This window comes from Seriola lalandi, unplaced genomic scaffold (assembly GCF_002814215.2).
Source record: "Seriola lalandi dorsalis isolate HSWRI2012SDOR001 ecotype SW California unplaced genomic scaffold, Sedor1 jcf7180002054914, whole genome shotgun sequence".
NCBI lineage: Eukaryota > Metazoa > Chordata > Actinopteri > Carangiformes > Carangidae > Seriola > Seriola lalandi.
In genome coordinates, this window is record NW_019525466.1 from 66,810 (window position 1) to 93,794 (window position 26,985).

The following is a 26,985-nucleotide window of genomic DNA, read 5'->3' on the forward strand; positions in this document are numbered from 1 at the left end:
AAGTATACCCTCAGAAGGGCACATCTGTAAAATACCTTTAACACATATTATATCAACAATATACAGTACTTTTAGTATAGAAAAACATACATATTTACTGTGCTCTTTTAAAATATTTACATGTTTTGGTTGACTGGCCTATGACACGCCAAGGGACTTTGCTTTTTATAGCCAACAATGTGAAGGAGTGTTTGTCGTTCCAGAGCAGGGTTCTCCTCCTCCCTCTCTCTCTCTCCCTTCCTCAGGAATAGCTCTGTCTCTCCACGCCGCCCCGGCTCAGCTGTGTCTGATCGACTGCGTTAAGGACGGCTCAATCCTGCTGACAACATGCAGGACTGTTGTCACTCACTTAAGATCGCCCAACACTCACTACTCACAGGCCACTGCCAGTAGTGTAGAGGATTTCACTCCGCATAAAGCTTAATAGGCACGACAAGGTACTAATACAGCTGCTGTTGGGAGGCCAATTCCAACTGCAGCCAACAAGACTTGATTTATCCAAAACTTGCTTTTATAGTTTATATGAATGTTCATTATATTGTTTAAGTCTTTCTTGAATAATAGACTTTTCTTTTTCTCTTTTTTGGGTCAAGAACTCCTTCTTCTCAGTAAATCCTTTGTGCGGTGTCCCATATGGATCGGTTCTTGTCCCCTTGATTTTTACATGATGTTAAAAATGTTCTAATTTTATTAAACAAAACTAAGCATCTTTCCATTAGTGACCAATGAAGCAGAGCTGTAAGCCTGGTGACCATCCAGAGCAACACATGTAAGGGCCTTGATTGGGTTAGGGAACCATTGTGGGTAAGAGGACCTTTGTTGCCACAGGTTAAAGAGTCACTGCCGCCAGAGATTTTGGTCATTTAAATGTAAGTAAAGTGAAGACGGGGCATTTGCTGAAATGATGGATGCTAATGTTTTTCTTTGGAGGACGATTGCACGGTTGACTTCTCTGCTGATGTTTCAAGTGTTGTAGCTTTTCCTTTTAGCTTAATTTTCCTGTCCCTTGTCCTGTATTCAGGGCAACAAAATACTATGCTACAGTGCTTTTTTCCTGATCTGCAGTATTTAAACCATGCTGCTAGAGATCTGCCAATGTCCAGAGCCTCGCCTCTCGGTCACAAAGCACTTGTCTTTTTGTCATACTGTATCTTTTCTTTTATAATTGTCGTTGTCTTTTTGCTCTGGACCTGCTGATTCTTTAAGCTTCTACTTTAAATGTAATATGATTAAATTCAATCCAAGTGTTGAGATAGGTGACTGATAGATTTAATTGAGGGGGATTATCAGGGCCTATCAGTTGTATTTTAACAGTTCATCTGATAAGGCCGAAAATACACTTAGATGAAATCCAACATCAGTCTTGACTCTGTAAACTGACCATCACCCACAGCTCCAACAATGCTCACTATGCCTGCTCACCACACTGCATTCTGCAGAGTGCAGTGTGTTCAGTCATGCAGCGTACTAAGGATACAGCGTCACAGTCCCAAAGTGAAAGCATGCAAATAGTCATGGTATAGGTGAATGATAAACAAACAAATTCCTTTACACCTTATGCAGGTCTTGCATTGTCCTGTTGTCCTGAACCATTTTGGAAGTTGTACACGGTTAAAAGACCAAAAATGTTCAAATGGAGATGTCTCACCAAGACAATGCTTTCAATAGACATGCTGGGTAAACGTACGAACAGTACTACAGTAAATAAAGCTGTGCCAGACAAACGGGGATTTCATCTTAAAGAAATCTCAAAAGTCAAAAACATTTAGTATATCACTGCTATTTTCCTGTCAAACCCCTGCTGAGCCAAAGAGAGGTGCTCTTATATCGCTGTTTAGTGAGAGTGATCTTTCTGCTTACCTGTCTTATTATTGAAGCTGTGATGTCTCCTGTTGCTCTTCTCTGCTAGTTCTGTGCTATTTGGGCTCCTGCTGGTCAGTTGGAGCAGCATACCCTCCTTCTTCTTCTCTCGACCAGTTTATCTCAGTGGGAAAGCAAAACACTTGTTGCCCCGCTGCATAGCTGCCAAACAAGGAGACAGAAATGGTGTCTGAGGTGCAATAAAATATTATGACCCACAGAAAACCAAGACGTGGACATTCCTGCGGACTTCTAGGCAGTAAAGTACTAAGCCAGCAGCAGTGAAAAGGGACACGGGGAGCTGCTCCTGCCTCAACCCATGGCCTGACCCTGCAGGGGCTCTTCTTTCATTCCACAGGAGAAAACATCGTGTACTGTGTCCGATCTGGAACTGCAGGATGATGCACGAGATTTTATGATGTACTCCATAAATGATACAGGAGACTAAATACACATTCAACTCACATTTCCTACATGACTGTTGGTTCCATGTAAACACAGTGTTACATAAGATCCGTGGTCACAACTGTTCTAATAATAGTAATTATGAAAATGATCAACTTTATTTGTATTGCACCTTTCATCGGGACGTGCAGTACAACAAAGAAATAACATGCAACAAGTGCTTCACATGGAGCAGACATAAAATGAACATTAAAAAAAAATAAAACCCACTTGATAATAATAATTAAAGAGAAATAAATAAAAATCAAGTAGGAAACCTTTTAAAAGTAGCTATTTGAAAGTTTTGACACTGCTACGTAGCCAGTTTTAGCATTAACAGCTGTTCACTTACCAGTCTTGGCAAGACAAGAGGTTATAAAACGTCCTCTGAGCAGCGCTACTTCTTCGGGGCAGACTGGACGCTACTGTGACTCGCTATTGGAAAGTGACGAGACGTGCCGGGGCTAGCTGGTTAGCATGCGAACTTAAATAGAAGAAAAGAAAGGGGGCACTTTCCACCACAGGAGACAGGCGAGTAAAGGAATGAAGTTTGGTGCTGAATTCGCAACGTTGGTTCTAGACTGGTAAGACAACATCTGTTAATGCTATCGCTGGCAGTAGCAAAACATCTTTCCCCAATGGACACAGATGCACCACAGGTTTCAGTGGTCACATGCAAAGCAAGCACATTTTCAGAAACTAAAATATGTAACCTTTCACATGAGCTCTCGTAAATGTATTTTGGCCTTACAGTTCTTCTGTTATAAGCTCATTACATTGACAAATGCAAATTGATGTAAATCAGGTTTAGATCAGGTGGGCTGTAAGAGGTTAGGCTATACAGTATGATGTTGTGGAAATGTGTTTTTCTTTTTTTTTTATCCAGCTGCTGCACACACATCTTCCATTGTTTATTTGCTTTGACTCATGAAATATGATTGCTTCACAGACCTCTCAGGCACCAGGCACCTTATGATGTATTACACTTATAAAATATTTTACAGGTCATGATTTCTCTATAAAACATTTGAACACACTTTTACAACCTGTAACAGAGCTAAATCTGACAGCGAGGCTAAAATTAACATCAAAACACTGTGGCTTAATGAAATCCCAAGGTGGATGTGGCAGATAGACAGACGCCTCACAGATCCTCAAAGTAAATATTTTCTGGTGTTTTAAAATCAGCTGCAGTTACATCATCAGTGCCGAGGTGCAGCAGTTTGAACGTGGAGTGGAGTCAACCTGGCAGCGGCTGCAGGTGACGACTGACTGACTCCCACAGTATGTACTGTACATCCAACAGCATGCCATTTGACTGCATATGTACAATTTTATATACTATATCATATCATTTTATATATGTTATAAATCCAGCAGTTACTTTGAGAAGTCTGGTATCGATAATAATGCCCAGGTGATGTCTGTTCAATAACAACACAAGGTACACACACAGCTATGCATAAATGCAATATAAAGCACTATGAAACTGAATTTACTATCTTTTAGAGAGTAATGGAGATGGACACGCAAACTGTACATACATTCACCTTTGTTGATTCAACCTGTCAAAAATGCTGCAGGGGGAGAAACGTGATTGGACAGAGACCAACCCAGGATGTCCCAGGCCAGAGAGGAGCTAACATCTCAATGTGTGCTGCACTGTCCAGTGAGTGGTTTGCTGTTACACAAACTGGCACCTACAATAGAGACTGAATGACCTACATAATCGACTTGTGCCAGCGGAGGAGAGAAGTCAAGGGGCAAGAAAATATTCGTTTTCGTGTGGAATAATGTGGCGTTAGACCACTTCGCTTATTCCTGCCTCCATGCTCCCCCTTCCTGAACCCCAAGGTGGAGGGTTTATGACCACCATCCACATGACCAGATGTCCTTACTGGATGGCATGAGTGCAGGGTGTGGAGACGCTTCTCCTGAAGACTGCCAGGGCTCGATTCGACATTCCAGAAGATACTTTCCGCGCTGCATCGCCAGAGAAGATATAAAATGTGATGTCAATGAGAACTTGTGGCCAAATGCAGGAGAGAGGGAGGCCTAATATCTGACCTCTGACAAATAGCTCTTCACACAGAGAGAGAGAGAGAGAGAGAGAGAGAGAGAGAGAGAGAGAGAGAGGGAAGTGTGGCTCCTCAGTCCTCATAAACTCAGGTGGACTAATAGGTTGAAGGTCTGGCTGCAGGTCCTCAGATGTCCACTAAGCCCAAAGAGCGACACAGCACATAAACACAATCATTTATATTCAGCTACGGGGGGGATGTAACACCTTTAGTGAAAAGTTGTTATTTGTATTCGATAATGAAATACTGATTTATGTGAAAAATCATTCAAACTTAGGCCAGTGTGTTATGAACGACAGAGTCTGTGTTCTGAGGGAGAACTGAACATTTATGAAGGGTTTCGGTGGTTTGAGTTGGTGAGATTAGATATTTGTCAAAGATGCATGTATTGACCAATGCTTGTTAGCAATCGAAAAAAAACGCTGAGTGATTCAAATTGTAGTTATTGTGTGTGATCACTTGGGGGTGCTGTTGCCAGACTTTGTGTTTACTCTGGGAGATGCAAGTAGCCGGGTCAGTGTTTCTTGACAGAGACAGAGGTAAGAAATATTTCCATGCATGTGATTTATTACAGACATGCAGTTAAAGTGAAGAGGAGAGGAGGCGACAAATTTCATTTAGCGGAGAGCACACGAACACACATACACATACAGAAACACACACATTCACACACAGCACTTTGTAATGAAGAGCATGCAGTCCAGTGCCAGTTGTATTGACAGACAGATGTGAAAGCTCTCAGCTGTGATTAGAACTGAGTCAATCAGACGCACAGACAGGCAGACTTACTGTATAGTATTAATATCTACTGGGCTGTGAGTCTGTCGCACTTAAAATGACCTATTTTTGTTTTCCTGTCAAAGACTTTTGAGCTATGTGTCAGACATACAAACATTATTATAGAGCTGCACAAACTTTTGGATTTTTTTAAAGCTTATCTTAGTGTAATGAAAATATGTCATTGTTAGACGCATGTGAAATGAAGTGAAGCTATAGTCATATGTTTGAGTCAGGAGATGTTTTAAGGTAGAGCAAACTTCAACAGCTAACATTTGCTAGCAAGCTAAGCGGCTGACGTTAGCTAGCTCAGGGAGGATAATTTAATATGGTAATTACCACCTTTTGATGATTACCTCTTTTTACCTTTATTAGCATTTTTAAAAATCCAAATATTGAACTGATATGACTTTTATTATTATTAAGTTATCATATTGTTTCCAAAATATTACTTGTTATTATTAAATAATTTTGTATTTAGTATTTTGACATTTGTTTTTGGCCTCTTGTCGCCCTGTACCACTTTGGTAATAACATATTACATTATAACCGAGCTGTAATGTAAAGTGCTGCCCAATGATTTTCCCTGTTGGTTGTGGAACATCTTGACCGGCCTGTACAGAGCCTTGACCTCGTCCCCGTCCAACACCTGTGGGATGAACCGGAAATGCGAGCCAGGCATCATCAGACAAAAATCGGGGCCTGGCCTCGCTGATGCTCTTGTGGCTGAAGTGGAGCAAATCGCTGCAGCCAGGTTCTTGTGTAAACCCTGAAACCGGAAGAGTGGTGGCTGTTATTGCAGCAGATTAACGCCCATAGTTTTGGGATAAGATGTTGATTGAATACATGTGGCGGTGATGTGCACGAGTCCACATACTTTTGGTGATATGTCTTGTTGCCCTGTAGCCTGGACGATTGGCAATCTTTGATTGCTTATATTGATTAATAACAAAGCTTTAGCAAAATACTGTACTATATACTGTATTGTACTTCAGGCCAATGAGGCTTATTGAATTGAACTGTATTGAGAGAGAGAGGAAGCGAGGGAGAGGCTCCTCATACTTTAATTGAGTTCAAAAGTTGACTGGGCCGACCAGCCTCTCTCGCTTTTATGTCCACTTGAATCATGGTGACAGTGTGTGTGCGTATGTGTGTGCGTATGTGTGTGCGTATGTGTGTGTGTCTGCTGTAGCAGACCATACTTCAGCAGCCGCAGACTTTGAGCCAGATCATCTCTCTCTCTCTCTCTCTCTCTCTCTGTCTCTCTGTCTCTCTCTGTCTCTCTCTCTCTCTCTCTCTCTCTCACCATCAGCTGTGATTACTTTGGTAAAACAGCGCTGCGTCGCAGAGAACCAATTTTCCTAATGCACAGGCCTCACACACACACGCACACACACACACTTGCAGAGCATGGTTATTGATGAGGTAAATGGGGAGGGGGGCAACAAGGGGGCACACACACTGCTGGGAAATGGGGAGAGAGAGAGAAAGTGAGATGGTGGGACTGAGAGAGAAGGACATGCTAGACGGGACAAAGAGATGGACAACGGGAGAGACATATAGAAAGGAAAAAGAAGGAGGAAGAAGAAGGACGAGGAGGATGAGGACGTGGACATTCAGACGCGGAGACGTTCTGGTAATGGAGCAGGACGTCCAGTTAAAGAGCTAATAAAGCAAAGGACACAGAGAGGGAGACAAGGAGAAGGAGGGTGGGAGGATACAAGGGGGAATACTAAGATCTTTCCTCATGGACGATGGACTGGTTTGACTCGCCGGCCGGTAGAAGAAAAAAACGAGACGAATTTTCCTTCGGGATGGTTTTACTTTTTGTCAGCTGCTGAGAGAAAATATAATATAAAAAGAGAGAAATAGACAGAAACAGGTGGAATAGTGCTGATCCAGTGTCTCAGACAGTGAGACGGTCATCATGAAATACTGCAACGATAGCAAGCACAGTCAGACAACCGGCTCCTGGTGTGAGGAGGTTCATTCTCCACAAAGTCTGTCCTCTTTAAAGCAATCGAAAGGACAAATGAAGACTGGGTATCTGGGGTTCTGGATATGGATGTCTGGAAACCCTTTGTAGCATGTATGTAGTGATCATTTTCTCTCAAGTTTTGAACTTTCTGTCAGGAAATCATTCAGCGGCTCTGGAGAGATGACTCCTGTGAAGAGGAGGCTGGAAATACTACGTGCTCGAAAATGTTGCCTTTGTCCGGGAGATAAATCGACTGACACCGTCTGCGTATCCATGGCAAATGGAGATCTCCACGGAGAGCAGGGAAAGGGATTTTAAGAATAGTCGGAGAAGAGTTGTCCGATCCCGGGACATTATTCTCTCTCATACTAAACAGGAACTTCTCTTAAAGGCCGATCCAAAAAGAATCTCTCCTCAAAGTCCTTTGCTATCCGCGAAGATCTTCTGTTTACAGTGTGTTTCCACATGGCAACTCTTTTGAAGACTCACCACCGTAAACCACTCCTGAAGGTGTGATCCTGCATCCACAGGTCTCTCTTTAAGGCTGGGTCGAGGTTAAAATCTCTCTGAGGCCGCACACGCACAAGAAACCTCTCTTCAAGACATATATCAAGGACAAGCCTTTTTACAATGAACTAACTATAAATCTCTGTGTAAAGCTCTCTATCTACTACAATCCTCTCTGTAAGGCTCTGTGTCCATGTACACCAACTTGAGATTTGCATATCTACCAGAATATCCACAAAGATCCTCTTTTTAAAGTTTAATATCCTGGAACTGGGAAGTCTTTAAGATTTAAATTTCCATCAGAGCCTCTCCCCTTTCTTTTTTAAGGATCTCTAACTTCTACGATCCATAGGAACCTCTCGTTATCCAACTGGAATCTCTTTTTAAGACACTCCATCCACCTGAACCTCTCCTTCAAGCTCTTTTCAGACGGTATCCACCAAGAATTCAAGGTTAAACCTCAAGGGCCTCTCTGTAACCGTGTGCTCCAAAAAGACACTTCATTCACCTTAATCCATCCCTCACGCTGACACATACGTGGAACCTCAATCAAGAATGTCTCTTATTTAAGGACCCCCCCCCCCCAGCAACAACAACTTATGGTCATACATCTACCACAGTGTTCAAGACCAACATCTTCCCACACTTGAAGTCCTGCTGGATAAAACCGAGACTCTGACAGGGACGTAAGACTGACAAAAAAAAAAAAAAGATCTTAAAAAAATCGATGCAGTTTTTATGCACCGCTCGTGTCTCTCCTCCTGAACTTTCACATCGTCACATCGGAGTAATTTAGGCTGAGCATCTACTACCGTTACCGTAGCAACTGGAGCAGGAGTGCTGCAGCATGGGACTCAGCTGCTTCAAGTCCTGGAAACATGACAGTACAGGCCACAAAGGTGACACACACACACACACACACACACACACACACACACACACACACACACACACACACACACACACACACTATTTGTTAATCCTTCCAGAACGCTGTGTATGTGTGTGTTGCCCTTGAGTGAGTGACACCAGTTAAATGCTGACTCAGGGTCTTTAGGATCCTATCTGAGGTGACAGTGTGTGTGTGTGTGTGTGTGTGTGTGTGTGTGTGTGTGTGTATGTATGTGCTTCATACATACATGTGTGCTTGATGTGACTTTGAGGAGGACAGACAGTGAGGCATGATGGGACATGGGGGAGAAGAGAGCAAAGTGTGTTAACGAGTCTGTGCACCATAGAGAGATGAAGACAGGGAGATGGGGTGGGGTGGAGCTTATGGTGTGTGTGTGTGTGTGTGTGTGTGTGTGTGTGTGTGTATGTGTGTGTTGAGATCTCAGAAACATTGATCTTCACATTGATCCAAAGCTGCAGATTGTGTTCAGTTATGTCACTGATATTTCCTTTGCCACTGTCTATGGGATGGTGAGATAACAAAACACAAAACAAAGTAATCCCTGTTAGTGCTTGGCAAACTGACTGGCAGATATTTGCATATTTATTCATGTTGCAGAAGTTGAATTATACATCACAGAGAATAAAGCTTTTCTCTGCTTTGGTCTGATGCTGTGCTTATAGTTTACACTACTTCATGTGGTGATTGAACTGGCAGCTGCAGTAACTGTACTGAAATAATGCCACCTTGTGGTCAAACATGAAACTGCTTGTTCATTTAGATCGAGGCTCTTCTGCTTATACATCATTAAACATCACAGCTACTTCATTAGCAATAAACCATACTCTCACATTTTCTGTTTTTGCAGTTATGCTTAAATAATTTGTCCGTTTCTCTTCCCATTTTTTTCTTAATCTGAACTCAACAATCAATAAATTATAATATTTTATAATAATAATAGTATAGATTTTGATTGCAAATCAATAATAATTACTTTTGTTTGCCTAAATCAAAATCAACAAGTAGTTTGGAGAAAATGAATCTTTGAATCTACATCAAAATTGAACTCACACAAATCTATTCCCATTGTTTCATTGCCGTGGTCAACGCAGACTTTCATCATAGTTTGCACTTTGACCTTGTTATAAAAACTTGAGGCTTGACCCCTAAAAGTGGCCATGTTTGTGTGTACGCAGGTAACAGAGATGTGTTGGCCAGCCCAGGCTCGTATTTCTTCCTGTCCAACAGCGCCGGTCAGGGTGACGAGTGGCTGAAGAGCCTCAACAAGGGAGTCTGGATCCCTTTTACAGGTGAACACACCATGTTTGGATTCTTTCCCTAAAATAATCCATGGGTTTCTGATTCTGGAAACATTACACAGAAAGCAGCAGCAGCTTAAGTCATCTTGTTTCTGATTGGATGAAGTGGACCTTGGTCCCAGAGAGGATCTCGCTATAATCTTCCTCTCTTGCAGGGGTCTTTGGTCAGCGTCTGGAGGAGACGGTGCTGTATGAGCGACGTTATGGGGTGCGTTTGGTTCCTCTGGTGGTGGAGCAGTGTGTGACCTTCATCCGGGAGCGTGGCCTCCATGAAGTGGGCTTGTTTCGTCAGCCAGGACAGGCCAGTCTGGTGAAAGAGCTGCAGCAGGCTTTCGATTCAGGGGAGAGGCCGTCCTTCGACAGGTGCAATCTGTCCGCTTTTTGTCTCTACGGTTTTGTGATCAAGTGTTCTTCAAAAGGTTTTTGTGAAAAATAAAAAAAAGTTAACTCGTTGTGTTTTGCGTGCAGCAGCACAGACGTCCACACCGTGGCATCACTACTGAAGCTCTACCTCAGACAGCTGCCGGAGCCTCTGGTTCCTCACAGCTGCTACCAGGACTTCCTGCTGTGTGGACAGAAGCTGAGGAGTGACCGCACACAGGTAACTGCAGCTATATATGACCATTGAAAACATTTTAAATTCCACATACACATGCAGACAGCAACATGCTCACCTTGATTTAGTGTGTTTGCAACAATAGAAGAAGAAGAAAAAAGCATCCCTTCCTCCTTCTTGTGTCTTTGCTTTCTTTCTTCTTCTCTTCCTTCTCCCTTTGTCTTCCCTCAGGGTTTAGGGGAGTTGAGGAATCTTCTTCATGAGTTGCCAGTTGCAAACTTCAACCTACTGAACTTCATCTGCCAGTAAGACCCATCCTTTCCAGGTTTTCATTCTCAACTATTTGTTTTGTTCTATGAGATAACTAATGGAAGAAGTGGATATAAATGGTTAATCTTAAATATGGCACATACATTTGTTGAATGAATTCAGTATTCAAAACAATAGCAAGTAAGTAGGGAATCGTGACTGGTGTATCACAAACACCAGTCTTACATAGCTACATCCTATACCACTTATTTTATTTGCTTAAGTGAGGGTGTGTGGGTGTGTGTGTGTGTGTGTGTGTGTGTGTGTGTACAGGTTTCTGAACGAGGTCCAGAGTTACTCTGGCAGCAACAAGATGAGCGACCAAAACTTGGCCACTGTGTTTGGGCCAAACATCCTTCGAGCCAAAGCTGAGGACCCACAAAGCATCATGGGAGGTAGACAGAACAAGCTGACCCACAGCTCCATACGAATAATGAAATAATGTTAAAAAAAATTATGTCCTGTTAAAAAAAAACATTGATGTAGCATCTGTTATATCACATGGCAAAAACATAAATTGGATCACACTTAGCATATGTTCTGCAGGAGTTTTATGTTTAGTATTATATTATATTATAGTTTATATAATTTTTATTTTTTCACAATGAAACTGGGTCACCATTTCAGTCCATTTTAACCACTATGGATCCAAGCAAGTGAGCTGCAAACATTTTTAGCTGACTAGCGCTTCATGGTGAAAAGATATTGGGTGTAAACGGTTCTTTGAAGGAAATTTAATATCTCTATCTGTGTCCCAGGCGCAGCATTGGTCCATGTCTTGATGTTGGAGCTGATCAGAGAGCACGAGTCTCTGTTTGCCAAAGTAGAGCCACACATCTCCACCCATCCACCGGGAGGTCCGCATGCGTCACCGGGCGCTCTGAGGCAGCCTCATCTTCACCCGACGCCCTGCCTTCGCCAGCTGTCTATGCCTCTCATCGCAGAGCGCTCCAGGGAGCCGGGACAGCCCGCCACAGATGCACAGAACCCCAGGTACAACAGACCTGCGCTAGCAAAGCTTCACCATCAACCAACACTCACTACATCTCACACAAATACCTCCACTGTGAAGACCTGGGAAGAAGGTAGACTACACATGCACACAAACTTTTATCGCATACTGTTGTGGTGTAGTCCTTGCTTGATGTGAAAAGTCCCTGAGTTGATCATCTTGATAGTCCAACCTCTTTTTTTACTTGCTTCCTGTAGCTGTATCTACTCTGCTGCTGCCAATTCAGACTCGTCTTGGGCCCAGAAGAGACTCCTCGGCCATCGCTACACCTCCTCCCACCCAGAGAACTGCTTCTACCCCCTGCCCTCTTCCAGTCAGTCCCCTCAGCATCACCAGCATCATGCTGGCCAAGGACCATCTCCTGCAAATGCTCAAGCCTCTACAACCAGTCTCCATCTACAAGACCCACTTCCTGACACCTCCAAGCCCAGACTGACGCTAATGGGCTGGGCAGAGGCGTGGTCAGGCCCCGGAGAGGCAGATGCTGGTTTCTGGAGCTCTAGTGCTGCAGAGGAAGCGGCTGCAGTGCCAGAAACAGCTAGTAGGGGCAGCAGCGAAGCTCAGGAGGATAGTACCCCTTCTGCTTACGACAACATGGACAGAGTGGCTTTACATCAGAGGATGGAGGATGTCCCTGGAGGAGCTTTTGAAACCAAGAATCCTGGAGGCCGTATTGGAACTTGTGAAGAGGAAGCTGAGCTACAGGAAGCTGGGCGAACAAGGGACTCCTCCTCTTCGTGGTCCTCCTGTGAGGTTCTACCATTGGACGAGAGCGGTAATGCTGCAGGAGCCGTTAGTCCCGACATGTCACCTGAGAAACCTAAAAGGTTACCTTCGAGTCAGGTAGCAGAGGAGGAAAACAGGGCTAAACACGGCCATGAAGACAACAACAAAAACGACGACGATGAAGATGATGATGGCATCCACCACCCTAACTCCCCCGCCTCCTGTTCTGTACTCAGTGACAGCTTTCTCAGCACAGGCAGTTCAGAGGTGTTCCTCCCCTCTGGTCCTCCAAACTTCCAGGGGCCTGAACCTGAGTCACAGCCCAGAGAGGCTCACTCACTCCTGGCTGAGCTGCAGAAGCAGATGGCCCAGCAGAAGGCCGAGTACCAGGCCAGGATACAGAGGTGAGACACCAGCACAAGAAGGAATAAGGCATCCTCATCAATAATCTCGCACTGTAAAAACATTAGTCCTCCACACAAGCTTTTTACTTTTAGTTAAACTTTCTCGAGATTGGTAGTTCCAGAGAAGTCATGTCTTCTTCTATTGTTATCAAAATGATCATATGCAGAAGTAACTGTAGATTCACAATACAACTAAACTTGTGTGGAAACCCCTGTCCACATACTTCTGGTCTATTCCCCGTATGTCCAAGTTTGGTAAATCGTAAGGCTACAGCATTCAGTGATATTACAGACAATAGTGTGCACGTCTGGAAATACCTATTCCTGTTTCAACATGGGAGTTTGTCACAGCTCATTCATTCATTCTTTCTCTGCCTTCCTTTTCCATATTACTAACTCTTCTGTCAATTTCAGACCCTGCCACTCCCTCCTGCCCTGCAGTAACCCCCGGCTTTCCCGCCTTTCTGCCACCTGACTCTTCCCTGCCCACCTTTTCTCATTTCCCCCAATCACTCATTTCCATTCATTCCTCACCAGATTGTCTATTGTTCTTACTACTCCATAGTGTCCCAGCCTTTCTTACCTGTAATGCCTGTTTTGGATTACCCGCCTGTTTTTGGATTTTGCTTTTTGCCATCTTTATAAAGAGAAACCTTTACTGGTGTCTCAGAGTCCTCTGAGTCGCGGCAGAAACGCCCCCATGCACAATGCTCCATAAAGAAACGGTTTTACCTGTCTGGTGTAGAAGAACTTGACAGGCCTGCACAGAGCCCTAAACTCAACCCCAATGTATGTATGTGTGTGTGTGCTGCAGGTTGGAGCGCTGCAATGATGTCCTCGAGCGGCAGGTTGCCGTTCTCCGGGTCACTCTGGAGCAGCAGAAGCGCAGCCAAAGCGTCGCCGAGATCAAGATTCGGAACATGGAGCGAGCCAAGGCCGACGCGGACCGCCGAAACTCCACGCTGCAGAGAGACATGGAGCTGTTCTTCCAGATGTATGGAGAGATCAGGAGAAGAGGAGGAGGTGAAGGAGGAAGAGGAGGAGGGAGCCTCTGAGGATGGTAAGAAAGAGAAAGAGAGAAATTCTTTGAAGTTAATGGTTGGATCAGAGGAGGAAGGGAAGGATCGCTGCACAGAGCTCAACGAAAGGGACGGATGGATAAACAGTTTGAAAGAGTGAGGGGAAGAAGATGATCCACGATGACGGGAGATCCAACTGCAAGCTGAACATTAAAGCAGACAATGAAGGCATCAAAACCTGAAGGTGAAACAGCCGGATACAGAAGACAATCTGAAGAAGCAGTTTTGGATGTTGGCGAGCATCCTCACCTGTGCTGTGACGGTTTGGACTTCCTAGTTGTGGAGCTGTTGGATTTGTTGACTGGAGAAACTGCGTGTCCTTCTTTATGCAGAGGTTAGTTATTAATCAACACGATCCTATAAGAAACCAGATTCCATCCAAAATCATTCTTGAACAGCAAAGATCTGGTGGAGAACTGGAAACTGAAAGCTGGTCTGGACCGTAAGACTCTCATTGATGTCAGAGCTGCTGCACTGCTCACACTACAAGATGTTTAGTCCCAGACGGTTGTTGTTGACATGGGGGGTTCACAACCTACACCACTGATCTCACACGAGGTGTACTGACTACAGGATTATTTCATCTGGAGGGAACTGTGTCCGGAGTGCATGTCAGATGTCATAAATCGAAATCAGAGTCGGTCCATCAGTCCATCTCTTGTGGCTACATAAGACAGAGCAGTGATACTGGTCTTCGCCTTCTTTGAAGCCCTTTGTCACGATTTTCTGCTCAGACTTGTCTCTAAGATACTCCAACAACAAGCGCTTCCTGCTTTTGGCTACCACACAATCAAACATGTTTGATGTTTACCGACTTGTTGGGACATTTCAAGAGCAAAGGTCAAGATGTGTCCCAGAACGACTCGACCTAGACAAAGTTTAGTGATGGAGAAAATCGTCGATTCTTTTCTGGAAGAAAAAAAAGAAAAAAAAAGAGGGTTTCAGTCTCAGTTCTCAAAAACATGTGGGACAGGAGACTCATCGCCAAAGTTGTGTAGTCGGCGTTGGGTTTCAGAGAAATGAAATGAAATCTTACAGTGAAATCAGAGAGGTGACGATTTGGAGTTTCTACCATCTAAATGGAAAGTTTGAATTCCACGTGGGAAAGATTTCTCAAAATCTCAAAATACACTGATATTTCATTTTCAAGTGATATAGCATTTCCTACATGCACCAAGTGCTCACATTATGCAAGATGAAGAAAACTTTATGTTTGGAAACTCCAAGGTTCTCCATGGTTCTTTGGTTTTTCACAGCTCAGGACCGAAGTCAACGGGTATATTTATAACATACACTGTTGTCTTTGCTCTGATGAAATGTGGAGTTGTTTAAAAAAAAAAAAATCAATCACAATCAATGTTCATGCATCACATGAGTTGGTATTTTAGAGCGACCTGGTTTACTTTAAGACAAAGATCTTTGAATCAACTGGATGTTTTCCCCGCTGGCTACCAGACTGGTTTTTGCTATAATATTGACTGGATGTTGGACTAAATTACTTTACGTTTTTTCAGAAACTAGAAACTTTTTTTTCTGTGCAGGAAATAGACAGACTGAACTCCAACAGAAGCAGGGTGAAGATGTTTTTGTTCTCAAACACTGAACTTTAACAAGAGCCCTCTCAAACATGAAGGTACCACAATGTGCTGTTCACTCTTGCATGAAGACACTTCTCTGATAAAATACTAACTCTGGGTTTTCCACACAGAATTTAATCAGTAAATCTTTTCAGCGTATTTGTCAGTTGCAAACATGCATGTGTCCAGTGGAGATGGCTGATTATAAAATGAGAGATTATCTGCTTTACTTGGTAAATCACTGAGGTCTGCTGGGAAACTCAGAATGAGAAATACAATCTGATTTAATTTGTCTTGTTGAACGCAACAGGAAGAATGATGACGGAGGAACAACAAGCAGATATCCAATCAGATGCTGCCACAAAGACATTATACACCTTTCATTGTGGAAGAAGTTGTTTACACGCAAATTTGTTTAAGATGTACCTGTTTTTGTTCTTTATTCCTAATAACTGCCTGTTATAATGAATCAACATGAGAACTGTTGGTACTGGGTGGTGAAGTAAGGCTCTCTAGAGGCTGAAATAAAGAACTACAGATCAACAGGGAATATTTATATGACAATAAACAGCTAAACTTCAACTGTTTTGCTTTGTCAAACTCAGTGGAAGAAAACTGGCAATGTTGTGCAAAATGTTGCAAAAAAACAAAAAAAACAAAACAAACTTTTTTCACTTGTGCACTTCTTTTTGTGATGAGAATTTAACATTTATTCTCAAATTTCAAACTGTTTTGGCAAAGAAAAATAAACTGTAAAGAGACTGTATAAATCAAGGAAAATGTCTCTTGAAAAAGAAAAAATGAACATATAAAGAGAAACATACAATAATTCAGTCAGTCTGTACTACAGAGTCACATCATCACACAGAGGAAATTCAGACGTGATGCTTCAGACAGGGAGGAGATTTAAAGGGACCAGCGTCACACTTTAAAAACACAAAGCACTTGTGAACACAAACTCTGAAACATAACAACGTTTAACTGAGCAGAAAACAGTCATATTCATTTAATATTTACAGCCGCTGGCAGCTGGAGTGACGTTTTGTTCTGTGTCCAGCTTTTAGGATTGTTCACACACAATGAGAAGGGACCACACGACACCCGACTGACACCACAGCAGAGTTACAGGTGACTCCATTAAACAGATAAACTTCTCCACTGCTGGGTCACATTACACACGGGATCTACTGTGTTACCAGCAAATAGACTGTTTCCATTTAATAATAAAAGTGCAATAATAATAATAACTATGAGCCAGGAACTACATTTTCATTTAACAAGTGAATCATAGTCACTCTTTAAGCTTCATACACATCATCTTGCAGAAACCTTGCATATAAAATCAATTATTAACTGCAAAGCTACAACTGTAGAGAAGAAACTAATCACTGCAGTTTCTGAAATAAAACCTTTTCAGTTATTCCCCGTCATTTCCTCACAATGTGATGACAGGATTCATCTTTACAACCAAAAGCAACCTCTTTTTTATTTTATATAAAACAACCCCACAAAGATCTCTGCAGGACGCAGCCGGTGCTCTCACCAGCTCTCTCTTCAGCCAGCGTGCACACACTGCAGCGGCTCAGCACCAAAACTCATCCCAAACATCCTTCATATTTGCTGGTAAAAAACTGAGGCAGACATGTAGACTGAGCACACTGCGAGACGCCTTAAAACCTGCAGGCGGCGTCAGTGTGCGAGTCACATGTAGCTCTGGTTTTTACACATACACACACACACCAGGTGGGCACTTTTTTTTTCTTTCCTTCTGATCCCAACGAAATAAAATCTGTTGCTACAGTAGTAGATTAAAAAAAAAAAAAAAAAACTTCATCTATACATTAAAACATCTTAATAAAACTGTTACAAAACAAACAAGTGGAACGTTTCAGTGAGCAGGAGCCTGCCAAATTTCCTACATTTCCTGAGTCAAACTTTTCACAACTTGTTTTGGATTTTTTGTTTTTTTTTTGTGTTTTTTTGTTCTGTTGGTTAGGATTTGGTTAGATTTACTCTCTCCACCCTGCTTAGTGAAATGCCCCTTTAAGAATATGAATGAAAAGATGTTGAGACTATCAACACTGAAGCAGAGAACGTTTGCTTGCATTAATCTGAATCCTGGAACAGTCGGGTTTGGGTCAGGTTGGATAATCGCGCTGATCGAGTCTGTGGTGGGAGGAGTGGGGATAAAGTGCATTTACAGGGAATCATTTTAAAACAGGATCACCATCATCTTCACCTTCTGACAGTCTCCCTCCATCTTATCTAGACTCGGGGGCAGATTCATGCTCTATTTCAGCCACCGTGCTGCAGATCAATGTTACAGTTAACAGAGTGAAGAATACGAGAAATGTCAAGAGTAAGATTTTACAGCCAAGCAACACTATATACGCCTAAAAGCAGTGCAGATGGGAAATTTTATTTTTTATTATATCCATAATTGTTTTAGTGGCGAAGATGGTGGACAGTTCAGTGGTTATCTGAATGTCGGAGCTGCTATTAAAAAGGTCCCATGAAATAATTTGGAGGTTGCACAGCTGCAAGTTTTCACCTCCAAGCTAACTGAGGAAGAGGAAGAGGAAGAGGAGGAAAATATCATCAACATCAGCATGAAAGCAAGAAATGTTTAAGTCTTTGTCAAAGGACAAACATACGAACAATATTGATGATGTTGCTGCAAATATTAACCTATGCATATACTGCTAGCAACAGTTAGCTTTGTGGTTTTAACCATTAAAGTAATTTGAGATCTGAGAACATGCTAACATAATAAAACTATGAATATAGATAATATATATAAGACGTATTGTAGTTGTAAGACCTGCAGGATTTACACTTTACTTTAAACTTGCCCCAAAATCTATAAAATCTTTGACTGAAGATTAAATGATTTTGTCTTAGTAATAAATGAAATGCACTGCGACATATTTTAAAAGTAATAACAGATTGTGTGACAGTACACACAGGGACACATGGAAACAACAGTGAGGTTTTCATCTCATGGGACCTTTAGCGTCTGGGCGACGTGCAGCCTCGACAGATGTCGTGTGTCCTCTCAGAAGCCGGAGGGCGTCAGGATGTTCATGTCTCTGGGTTTGAGCTTGTGTGGTCGCGCTCCCTGCCGCCGACCTTCCACTGTGGGAATCTCCATTTTGGGAGGGGCCACCCTCTGAGCGGAGGCGTTGTCAGTCAGCCGCGTGGCCTGCGACTTCATCACCTCCATGGGGGTCGGCTTCTGCGCCCCGCGGTACGCCTGCAGTGCAAAGCCTGCTGGGAAAAGAGAAAAGGATTTAGATAACAAGGCTTTCAAGGTGTGTCTTCATACCTGATTTCACACACTGAATGTGACTGAGCGTGTGAGTGTGTGGTTGAGTGTGTATGTGTGTGTGTGTGTGTTCTGCAATGACAAATTTTGGTTTAACTAGGTAAGAGGATTACAATGTAATACTACAACCACATTACAGTAGGAAAGATTTAGTGAATTTAAATTTAATAATATTAAAAAAATAAATGAATGTAATTTGTGTAAAGAAGAGTTCATAAATGTTTAAAATGTAACATTGTTAATTAAAATGTTATACTACTCACACACATTCACACATTAACACATGATCCTCTTTTGTAAAATTTCCCTTCTATTTCTATTTGTTCTCAAAGGCATTTCATTGATACACTCTTGCTGTGATAAGTTCTTTTATTCACATGCTTTTTATCATCTCTTTGTAACTGTGAGACACTTTGTAACTCTGGCTTTGAAAAGTGTAACATGAATAGTTTTGAAGTTGAACTTTTTCTGAAGATAAAATACGATATTTCTTAAAAAGGTCTTTTGAATGTATTTTAAGATCATGTCAATAATCGAGAGCACTAGTGTCTCATCTATTAATGTCTGTTCAAAAAAATATTTTTTATATTAATTCCTAAAATTCTAGTTAGAATTAGGCATTCAATCAATAGATAAAATCATCAATATAATCTGTTTGTCTGTATTTCCAGTTATGCATATTTATGTGGACCGATGGTCCAGCCTTGTACATTATATCAAGCAGTCGAGTCTACAGATCTTTCTCTCCGTCGTTACTTCTCTCCTCAAAATAAACTTCTATCATTTTTTGTAAATTACCTACCGAAAGTCATCCTGGAAAAAAGATTTTGATAGTTTCCAAACAAACTGAAACGTCCCACATGTAAAAATCTAGATGTTGTTTCTCAGTAGCCGTCAACGATCTAAAACTGATGTGGCTTTTATGTCAGTGGGAAGCAGAGAACCTCTTCTCCACTTTTGGCAAAAGCCAATGAGTGAACAGACTCACTGAACTGTCAGCTCCAAATGTAAGTCAGTATTTACCGTCGGTCTGAAGGTCGTTTTTGTTCACCCGTGAACCTGAAATCACCTTTCACAGAGTTTCTGTTTACGATCATGCAAACATGAGCGAGTCTTTGCAGCTGTGTTCACGGTGGTTTATTTGAGCTTTTAGTGTGTGGTTTATTTGATCAAATTTGAAAAAATGACGTCATGGGAATTATGACAAACAATGAACAAAATCCTTAAACTTGTATGAACTTAAATGTGGCTGTTTCGGTGTGAGAAAAAAGGGAAACTTTCTGGGGTTTTGTTCTTACACCAGGGTTCAGGATCTAGTGTCTCACTGTGAGGGAGTGCTGTTCACCTGCAGATGTAGAGTCTGATCCCAGGTCAGAGGTCGATTTCTGGACGAGTGGCCGGGGCGTGAAGATGCCCCACTTTTCAACCGCACCTCCCACTCCTCCTCCTCCTGCTGCTGTCATGTCTCCTCCTCCCAAGTCCACACTGCTGTTGGAGGAGCTGATGCTATGCTCTGAACCTGTACTATTGAACCAGCTCCTGCACAAACACACAAACACAAACACACACACACACACACACACACACAAACATACAGTTAACTTGTTATTGATTTTCAGAGTTAATCCCTTTTTTTGGGTCAGGATGGACAGACTCAAACAGGATTTAGGCCACAGGACAGTGTTTGTGTGTGTGTGTGTGTGTGTGTGTGTGTGTGTGTGTGTGTGTGTGTGTGTGTGTGTGTGTACCTGCGTTGTTGTTTTGGGGAGCTGTGTGGTGTGCTGGATGGAGTGGACTGAGTGGAGGAGTTCTGTCGCTCTTCTCTGGCCTCCATGCTCTGGATCTGTAGTTTCTGAAGAGCAATAACAAAAAAAAAAAAAAAGGTCCCATATTGTATAACTGTAGATTTCCATGTCTGTGTTGATTATAGATCAGGTCTAGGTTCAATATCAATAGTGTGAAAGTATCAAAGCCTCCACAGAGAAATGCACACAGCCTGTATTCAGAAACTGAGCCTTAAAACGAGCCGTCAGCACTTTTGTTACTTTGTGATGTCACAACAAAGCAGTCACCAAGCCCCACCCACCTGGACCCACCATCCAAGCTCGCAGGATTTGGTTTTCTGAGTGTTTACTTGAAATCAGCTATATTTTTATTAGATAACTCATAGAACAGACAAATATTTCTTCCTATGGATCAACACTTCAAATAAAACACAGGATAAGAGTAAAATATGGGTAAGTGAGTAAAATTGTAGATGTACAGGGAGGTACATTTCATCGCCAGAGCTCTGCAGTTGTCATGAAATTCATATTAAGAAGCCATCCTACAACTACACAGCCCCTCTACATGGAGCGTTCAGGGGGATTAAATCAAAAACATACAAGAGAATGAAACAATAGAAATACAAAGTGAAATTTTGCACCATTCATCTAATTAATTGCAAGATCACATTTCTACTGTCAGCCAATGAAAGATAAAACGATCGTCTCCATGGCAACGTTCCAGAGTTGTAAAATCCTGTCTCTCAGGGATATAAACTGCTGTGCAGCATCTGATAAGTCTTCAGACTAATGGATCTTTTATCCAAATTGGACTTTCTAAATTTATTTCATGTCTCACCAGAACATGAAGCAGCACGCCGCCACCAGTGGAGCCCATTAAACTGTTTCTCCGCAGGACCGGTTTCTGGCCCGAACACCCACTTTATCATAAATAATCAGCTGCTTCTCGGTTGTAGCGTGTGTGTGTGTGTGTGTGTGTGTGTGTGTTAAAGTTGCTTATCTTTACCTGGAGGGATTCGGGTATGCGGTGGTGGTGTCTCGTCTCCTCAGCGGTGAGGCCTTTGTGGGGTGTGTAGCTGTTGTCGGTGAGCCCCGCCCTCTGCTCAAAATTGTACATACTATCCTGAGTCTGCTCTGAGAGGAGAGAGAATTAATACATTTAGTAATGAATTAAAGTGACAGTATCTCTTTCCTGTTATTCTATTTACTTTACTTCATTTACAAGGTCTGTGTCAGGGTAAATATAAACAGTATATTATTGTCATAAATAGATGTAACATACTGGTGATGAGGGAATTCATGATGATGGAGGACGCCTTGGTTTTCACTACGCCTGGTGACCTGGAGGCGGCGCTGTCCAGCACTGTAGAATGACTCACCGCACCACTCTCATCCTCCTGGTGGAAACAACACATCATCATCATCATCATCATCATCATCATCATCATCATCATCATCATCATCATCATCATCATCATCATCACGATGATCACAAAATGTGTGATGATAATGAGAAGACAGCTGTGTCTCACCTCAGCCAGCTGTGTGAACTTCCTCTCTGGAATGATGGGTCGTCTCCACAGGGTGTTGATGCTGATGTCGTGGGGGGGCGTGGACATCGGGGCCTCCAGGTTGTCGTCGTAGCTTAGGGCTCGTCGGGTCATCCCGATGGGAAGCTTCATCCCGCCCATCCCTGAACCCTCGATGGCTGCGGACGCAAACGACAGCGGCAACTAAACAACAGCTTCTTCTTCACTTTGTGAAACTGGGAGCGTATAACTCAGAGGCTTCCTCACGATAATGGATTATGGAGGTTTCAGATACAGAGTTAAGTATTTCTACAAGTAAAATTATAAGGCTGGCAATATTCTATATCTTCCTATCTGTCGATATCTGTCCCTTTACAGCACTACAGATCACGGCAGTGGGCTACTATGTGCAAATTATGGCTGCTCACTCATGGGCACTAGGTGGGACAGACATTACCTGCCTCACCTGTTGGTAGGTTTTCCCATGTGGAAACCTGAGCCTAGGAACACGCAGCATTAGTAGGTTTATAAATCCTCAGTGCATATTGGTTTACCGTTATGAAATGACTGCAACAGTTGGAAGCTCCAATTACATGCTACCATGAGACCACATCTTTTTGTTCTTGTTCATTTCAGGCAGTTACAGATATAAATACATTTGATCAAACAGTGTGTTTCACTGTGAATCAATGTGCGACTCACACTGTGACTGTGTGCGATTCTGGTCACCTAACATTTGTCTGGTGTGAGAGACAAAACAATCTGTGTAATCCCCTGCTTTGTGTGACGCAACATGTTAGTCTGTATTTTCTGGTGTATTTGTCTCCTTCCAGTCTGTGGTTGAAAACCAGAATTCTGCTTTCTGTCGTCTGCCCACACAAAACATCCTGGAGGATTTAGTCAAGCAACAAAAGAGGTAAACAAAAACCAACTAAAAGCAATTTCTCAGAAAGTGGAGGAACAATGAGGCGAGGAAGGGCATCATATTACCCAAATTACAGGAGCAGCAGTTTAATAATTGCAATTTGATTTTTTTTTTTTTTTTCATATCATATTGTTCAGCCCTAGTGGACATCCAAACATTGCCGACCATGCTGTTCCAAAATCATGGCCATCTGCTGCTGTAGCCTCCTCTTTTCTTGGAGAACTTTGCACTAGATTTACTCACATTTAGCCACAAGAGCATCAGTGAAGTCCAACACTGATGTTAGAAATTAAGGCTTCGCTCACAGTCACTGTTTCTAATTCATCCCAAAGATCTTTGATTGCGCTGAATCTCTTCCACACCAAACTGGGACAACCATTTCTTTATGGCCCTGGCTTTGTCCATATAGGGTTTGTCATGTTGAAACAGTAAGGGGTGTTTCCCAAACTACTGCCACTACTCACCTGGTAAGTCGCCTGAGCCAGACATGATTTCAGATTGAAAGTGAACAAGACCAACCAGGACAGGACCTGGACAAAACAAGACAGAGAGAGGTTTTCTTATTATTCCATCTATATACAGAGCAGATGTAATTAACAGAAAACAATAGAATGAAAGAGCATCTGCCTTATATTACAGCAGCAGTAAACAAGAGATGCAGACAGACAGAGTCAAATAACGGTCAATGGACTCCTACCTTTCTGCAGTGTTGTTGTGGTGTGCTTAAGATGGAGTGGTGGCAACAGTTACATTGGTATGTCTGAGACATACAAAAGCCTCTGGCAATGCATTGTGGGTGAGCAGCAAGGCCAGGGAAGCAACTAAAGAGACATAAGATCAAAAGGTCAACCTTGAGACAGTCTCATCCATTTCATTTGGAGGCAAACCCTTGTTTACTCTGACTTTGGAGAACATGTTTTCACTCTTTTGCCTCGTTCTTTTAAAACCTAATTTCTCACTAATATGTTCTGTTATGATTTCTGTCAAAAGAAAATATGTTTTGCCAAACTTCATGACATTTTTCTTGAATTCTTTACTTAGCCGTTTCCAAATTTGATACAAAATTCAAATTCAAGACACCAGGTTTTGTATGGCTGCATCATTCCATCAAACTTAAATATTAGAGATGTGCTGTACATAATTTTCTACATTTCTATTCAAAATTAAACCTTGCATTTTGACAGCCTTTGCAAATTAACACGAATAAAATTTACATCTGTGGGTTTAAACTATTAATGTTCTTGTTTGGATAGACTGGCAGAGTTAAAGATGTTAAACTAGGTTTTGTTTTTAGGTCACTTCAACAAATAAAAAATTAAGTATATGATGTAGCAAAAAGGGAACACTTATAAGAATAACAACATGTATGGCAAAGGGAGTTTATCCCCTGTTATAACCAGTGGGTGCAAGCAGGATTATTACAGAGGATGGTGGCAGACAGGCTGGATTACGTAACTCCAGTGGCGCTGCATCCATGACAGGGACCAGAGATTCACTTCAAAATAAAAGCTCACAACTTCACTTGTGGGGGTTAGAGCTTGTACAGCAGACTTATTAGCAATTAAATGATGAAATCATGTAGAAGCTGCGAGCCTTTTCTGAACAAGACACATTGCTCTTATCTCAAACTCAACATTTCGTATAATTTCACTCTGAATCAAGGAATAAACGATTACAATCGCCAGAGAATATCTATGAAATACATATGCACAATAATATATGCATACACACATAGAAACACCACCAGCACCTTTGAACGGTCACAAATATGAATGGATATATTGAGATGAGGTTTCTATTTCGAAATACATTATTCTTGACTGCTTAGCATTGGTGAACTAAACAAGCTGCTAGCGCCATATAAACAATTTATTGTTTATCTAATTAATATTATAAACTTAATCATTTAGTACATTCGCATCACAAACTCAAATAAAATTAACTTACAGCAGATAATGTGACAAATTCTGCAGACATTGTTCAAGATAGAGGCCACAGACCCGTATACGCAAAACCTCATTCAAAAATTCAGCATTTTAAGGTTTTGCACAATGAGGATAACGGGTACATTACCGCGTGGCGTTTTTGAGATTGACATGATGTCATTGCAATTCATCAAATAAATCAATTACCTACGCAGGTTTATTTCCAAGCAATTTTTACAGGCTAATGTACAATTCTTGTAAACTGTTGATGTGCGTTTCGGTTTCGACGAGGGAGGAAACACAGGAGCCTGGATTACTTTTTTTTCTTTTCTTTTTTTTTTTTTTAACCAAAACAGCCACTGAATGTTGTATTTTATCATCCCGATTTGAAGATTGGCTGTTAAACATTCGTAAAATGTCTGAAATCGAGTTTTAACATTTAAGTACGTCAACCGAGAGACGTTGCTTCTTTTAATCCATCTATTTTTGAGTGCAGTTTGGTGGCCGCCGGTAAGCTCGAGAGATAACGGAGCTAGCCGGCGTTGAAGGACAACGACATGCCAAACAGCTGGAGGCTAACGACATTTTGTCAACGGTATACCGGCAACATAACCTACGTTACTTTCTCTCACCGGGTGTAACGGCGGCTTCAAAGCGACCTCCGAAACATTGGCGACCTTCTGATGTCGACTTGTCCGCGTAGAGAACAACGGAGTCGTTGGGTAGCTGCCATTATTGTCCGATAAATAAAAGACGTTTCCTGATTGAGGGCTTCAATACGTTGATGTTCTCGCTGCATATCGCGAGAGTGGAGGGTTAAACGCATTTAGACCTTTCTCACGGTTTGAGTTACCATGGCGACAAAAGCAGGTGTAATCAATATAGTATAAACAATACTATTGATAATGGTGCAGTTTATTTTAGTAAGCCAGCATGCACAAAAAACCTATCATTGTGAAAATAAGCAGGATGAAATACAATTTCATAAGAAATTATTTGATTATTTCACAATTTTAGGATTATATCTGTCTGTGTTATTCACTATTTTATTCAATTTTTTTTTACCTCTAATATTCTAGTTTTAGTTAGTCATGTGGAGCGTATTCCTAAATAAAGTTGTGTTTGATCAAATTACTGCAAACTAAGTATTGACAAATAAAGTGTTGTTCCAGCACAGGAGTTCTGGTTGCACTGGACTTAATGGGAACTTGGAGGAAGCAGGGTACATACTGAGAGGGCTGTAGGTGGGGGGTCAGATGGGGCCGACAACAGGTGCAGCTTAACAGGTGGATCCGGCTCACATGGGCTTTTATTTATTACACAATCCATCATATGTCATAGTTCAGATTAAGCTGCTGATTGAGCTCTCTCTGTAAGTCATTTGTATATGTGTAAATTATTCATAACTTAAACATACAATGTGTTGCATATTACTATCACTGTGTAGTGCATAATATAATCATGTTATGGCTCTATCTCAAATTTCTATCTTTATTTCAATATACTTTATTTATTTAGTTATTGTACATAATTTAGTGCTCTATTTCATTTTCTTTAAACTGAATTGCAGGCAAATATCTTGGTTATTGTGCTGTTAGTTGCACCTGTGCTCAACCATGCAACAGGTCCCTTGTCTGTGATTGGTAGAGGTTTGTCTACACCTAGTGGCTGACTCAGCTAAATAACCTTTAATTGACCCCCTGCGGGTGATTTCACTATGAAGTAAATCTGACTGAATAAAAGATAATTATGACAAGGTGAACTCATTTTAACAATTAAAATGTCCACTGCGCCTGTATGTTTTTTGGTAATATGGAAGGAAACCAGAGCACCTGCACTAAACACACACATACACGCACACGCACACGCACACACGTACACAAAGGGTCAGGACCTGGAGCCAAACTCCCTCCTCCTGTAACTACACAATAAAAAGTGTGATCTAATTTTCACCGCGGTGTCAGGTTGAACTTTGTGCC

General features: G+C 41.9%; 3 protein-coding genes across 6 annotated transcripts in view; 1 reads left to right on the top strand and 2 right to left on the bottom strand.

Annotated features, from left to right (window-relative positions):
* Positions 1-2,725, bottom strand: part of LOC111673211 (dual specificity protein kinase CLK4-like) — a 10,955-nt gene extending 8,230 nt beyond the window's left edge. For 2 of the 3 annotated variants that reach the window (XM_023430896.2, XM_023430895.2), the window contains exon 1: positions 1,861-1,978. The gene's annotated coding sequence lies outside the window, so the exon portion shown is untranslated. Of the gene's footprint in view, positions 1-1,860; positions 2,023-2,656 lie in introns of those variants that run through there. The other variant, XM_023430893.2, reaches the window with a different exon arrangement.
* A 2,102-nt stretch (positions 2,726-4,827) lies between these two features.
* LOC111673228 (rho GTPase-activating protein 24-like) lies at positions 4,828-15,618 on the top strand. The gene is made up of 9 exons (XM_023430927.2): positions 4,828-8,543; positions 9,733-9,846; positions 10,011-10,218; positions 10,324-10,456; positions 10,643-10,716; positions 10,994-11,115; positions 11,479-11,713; positions 11,930-12,862; positions 13,677-15,618. The coding sequence occupies exons 1-9, from the start codon at positions 8,492-8,494 to the stop codon at positions 13,915-13,917; spliced, it is 2,112 nt and encodes a 703-aa protein (XP_023286695.1). The 5' UTR covers positions 4,828-8,491; the 3' UTR covers positions 13,918-15,618.
* Positions 15,619-16,201: 583 nt separating this feature from the next.
* Positions 16,202-25,794, bottom strand: LOC111673229 (putative monooxygenase p33MONOX). Of its 2 annotated transcripts, none has more exons than XM_023430930.2 (9): positions 25,639-25,794; positions 23,779-23,902; positions 23,546-23,611; positions 22,160-22,335; positions 21,910-22,024; positions 21,634-21,761; positions 20,592-20,695; positions 20,189-20,382; positions 16,202-18,785 (listed from the first exon to the last, which is right to left on the bottom strand). In XM_023430930.2, the coding sequence occupies exons 3-9, from the start codon at positions 23,568-23,570 to the stop codon at positions 18,574-18,576; spliced, it is 954 nt and encodes a 317-aa protein (XP_023286698.1). In that variant the 5' UTR covers positions 23,571-23,611; positions 23,779-23,902; positions 25,639-25,794; the 3' UTR covers positions 16,202-18,573. The 2 variants fall into 2 exon arrangements, with proteins under 2 accessions (XP_023286698.1, XP_023286696.1); XM_023430928.2 differs by having other exon boundaries at positions 16,202-18,788.
* Positions 25,795-26,985: the final 1,191 nt, after the last annotated feature.

Bases quoted from the DNA above. Each gene is read 5' to 3' on its own strand.
- LOC111673228 (XM_023430927.2), top strand. From the start codon at position 8,492: ATGGGACTCAGCTGCTTCAAGTCCTGGAAACATGACAGTACAGGCCAC. The intron at 10,457-10,642 runs GTAACTGCAGCT...GTCTTCCCTCAG, and splicing joins TGAGGAGTGACCGCACACAG to GGTTTAGGGGAGTTGAGGAA. The intron at 11,116-11,478 runs GTAGACAGAACA...TCTGTGTCCCAG, and splicing joins CCCACAAAGCATCATGGGAG to GCGCAGCATTGGTCCATGTC.
- LOC111673229 (XM_023430928.2), bottom strand. From the start codon at position 23,570: ATGTCTGGCTCAGGCGACTTACCAG. The intron at 21,762-21,909 runs GTATGTTACATC...CTCTCCTCTCAG, and splicing joins CATGAATTCCCTCATCACCA to AGCAGACTCAGGATAGTATG. The intron at 20,696-21,633 runs GTAAAGATAAGC...ATTGCTCTTCAG, and splicing joins GCATACCCGAATCCCTCCAG to AAACTACAGATCCAGAGCAT.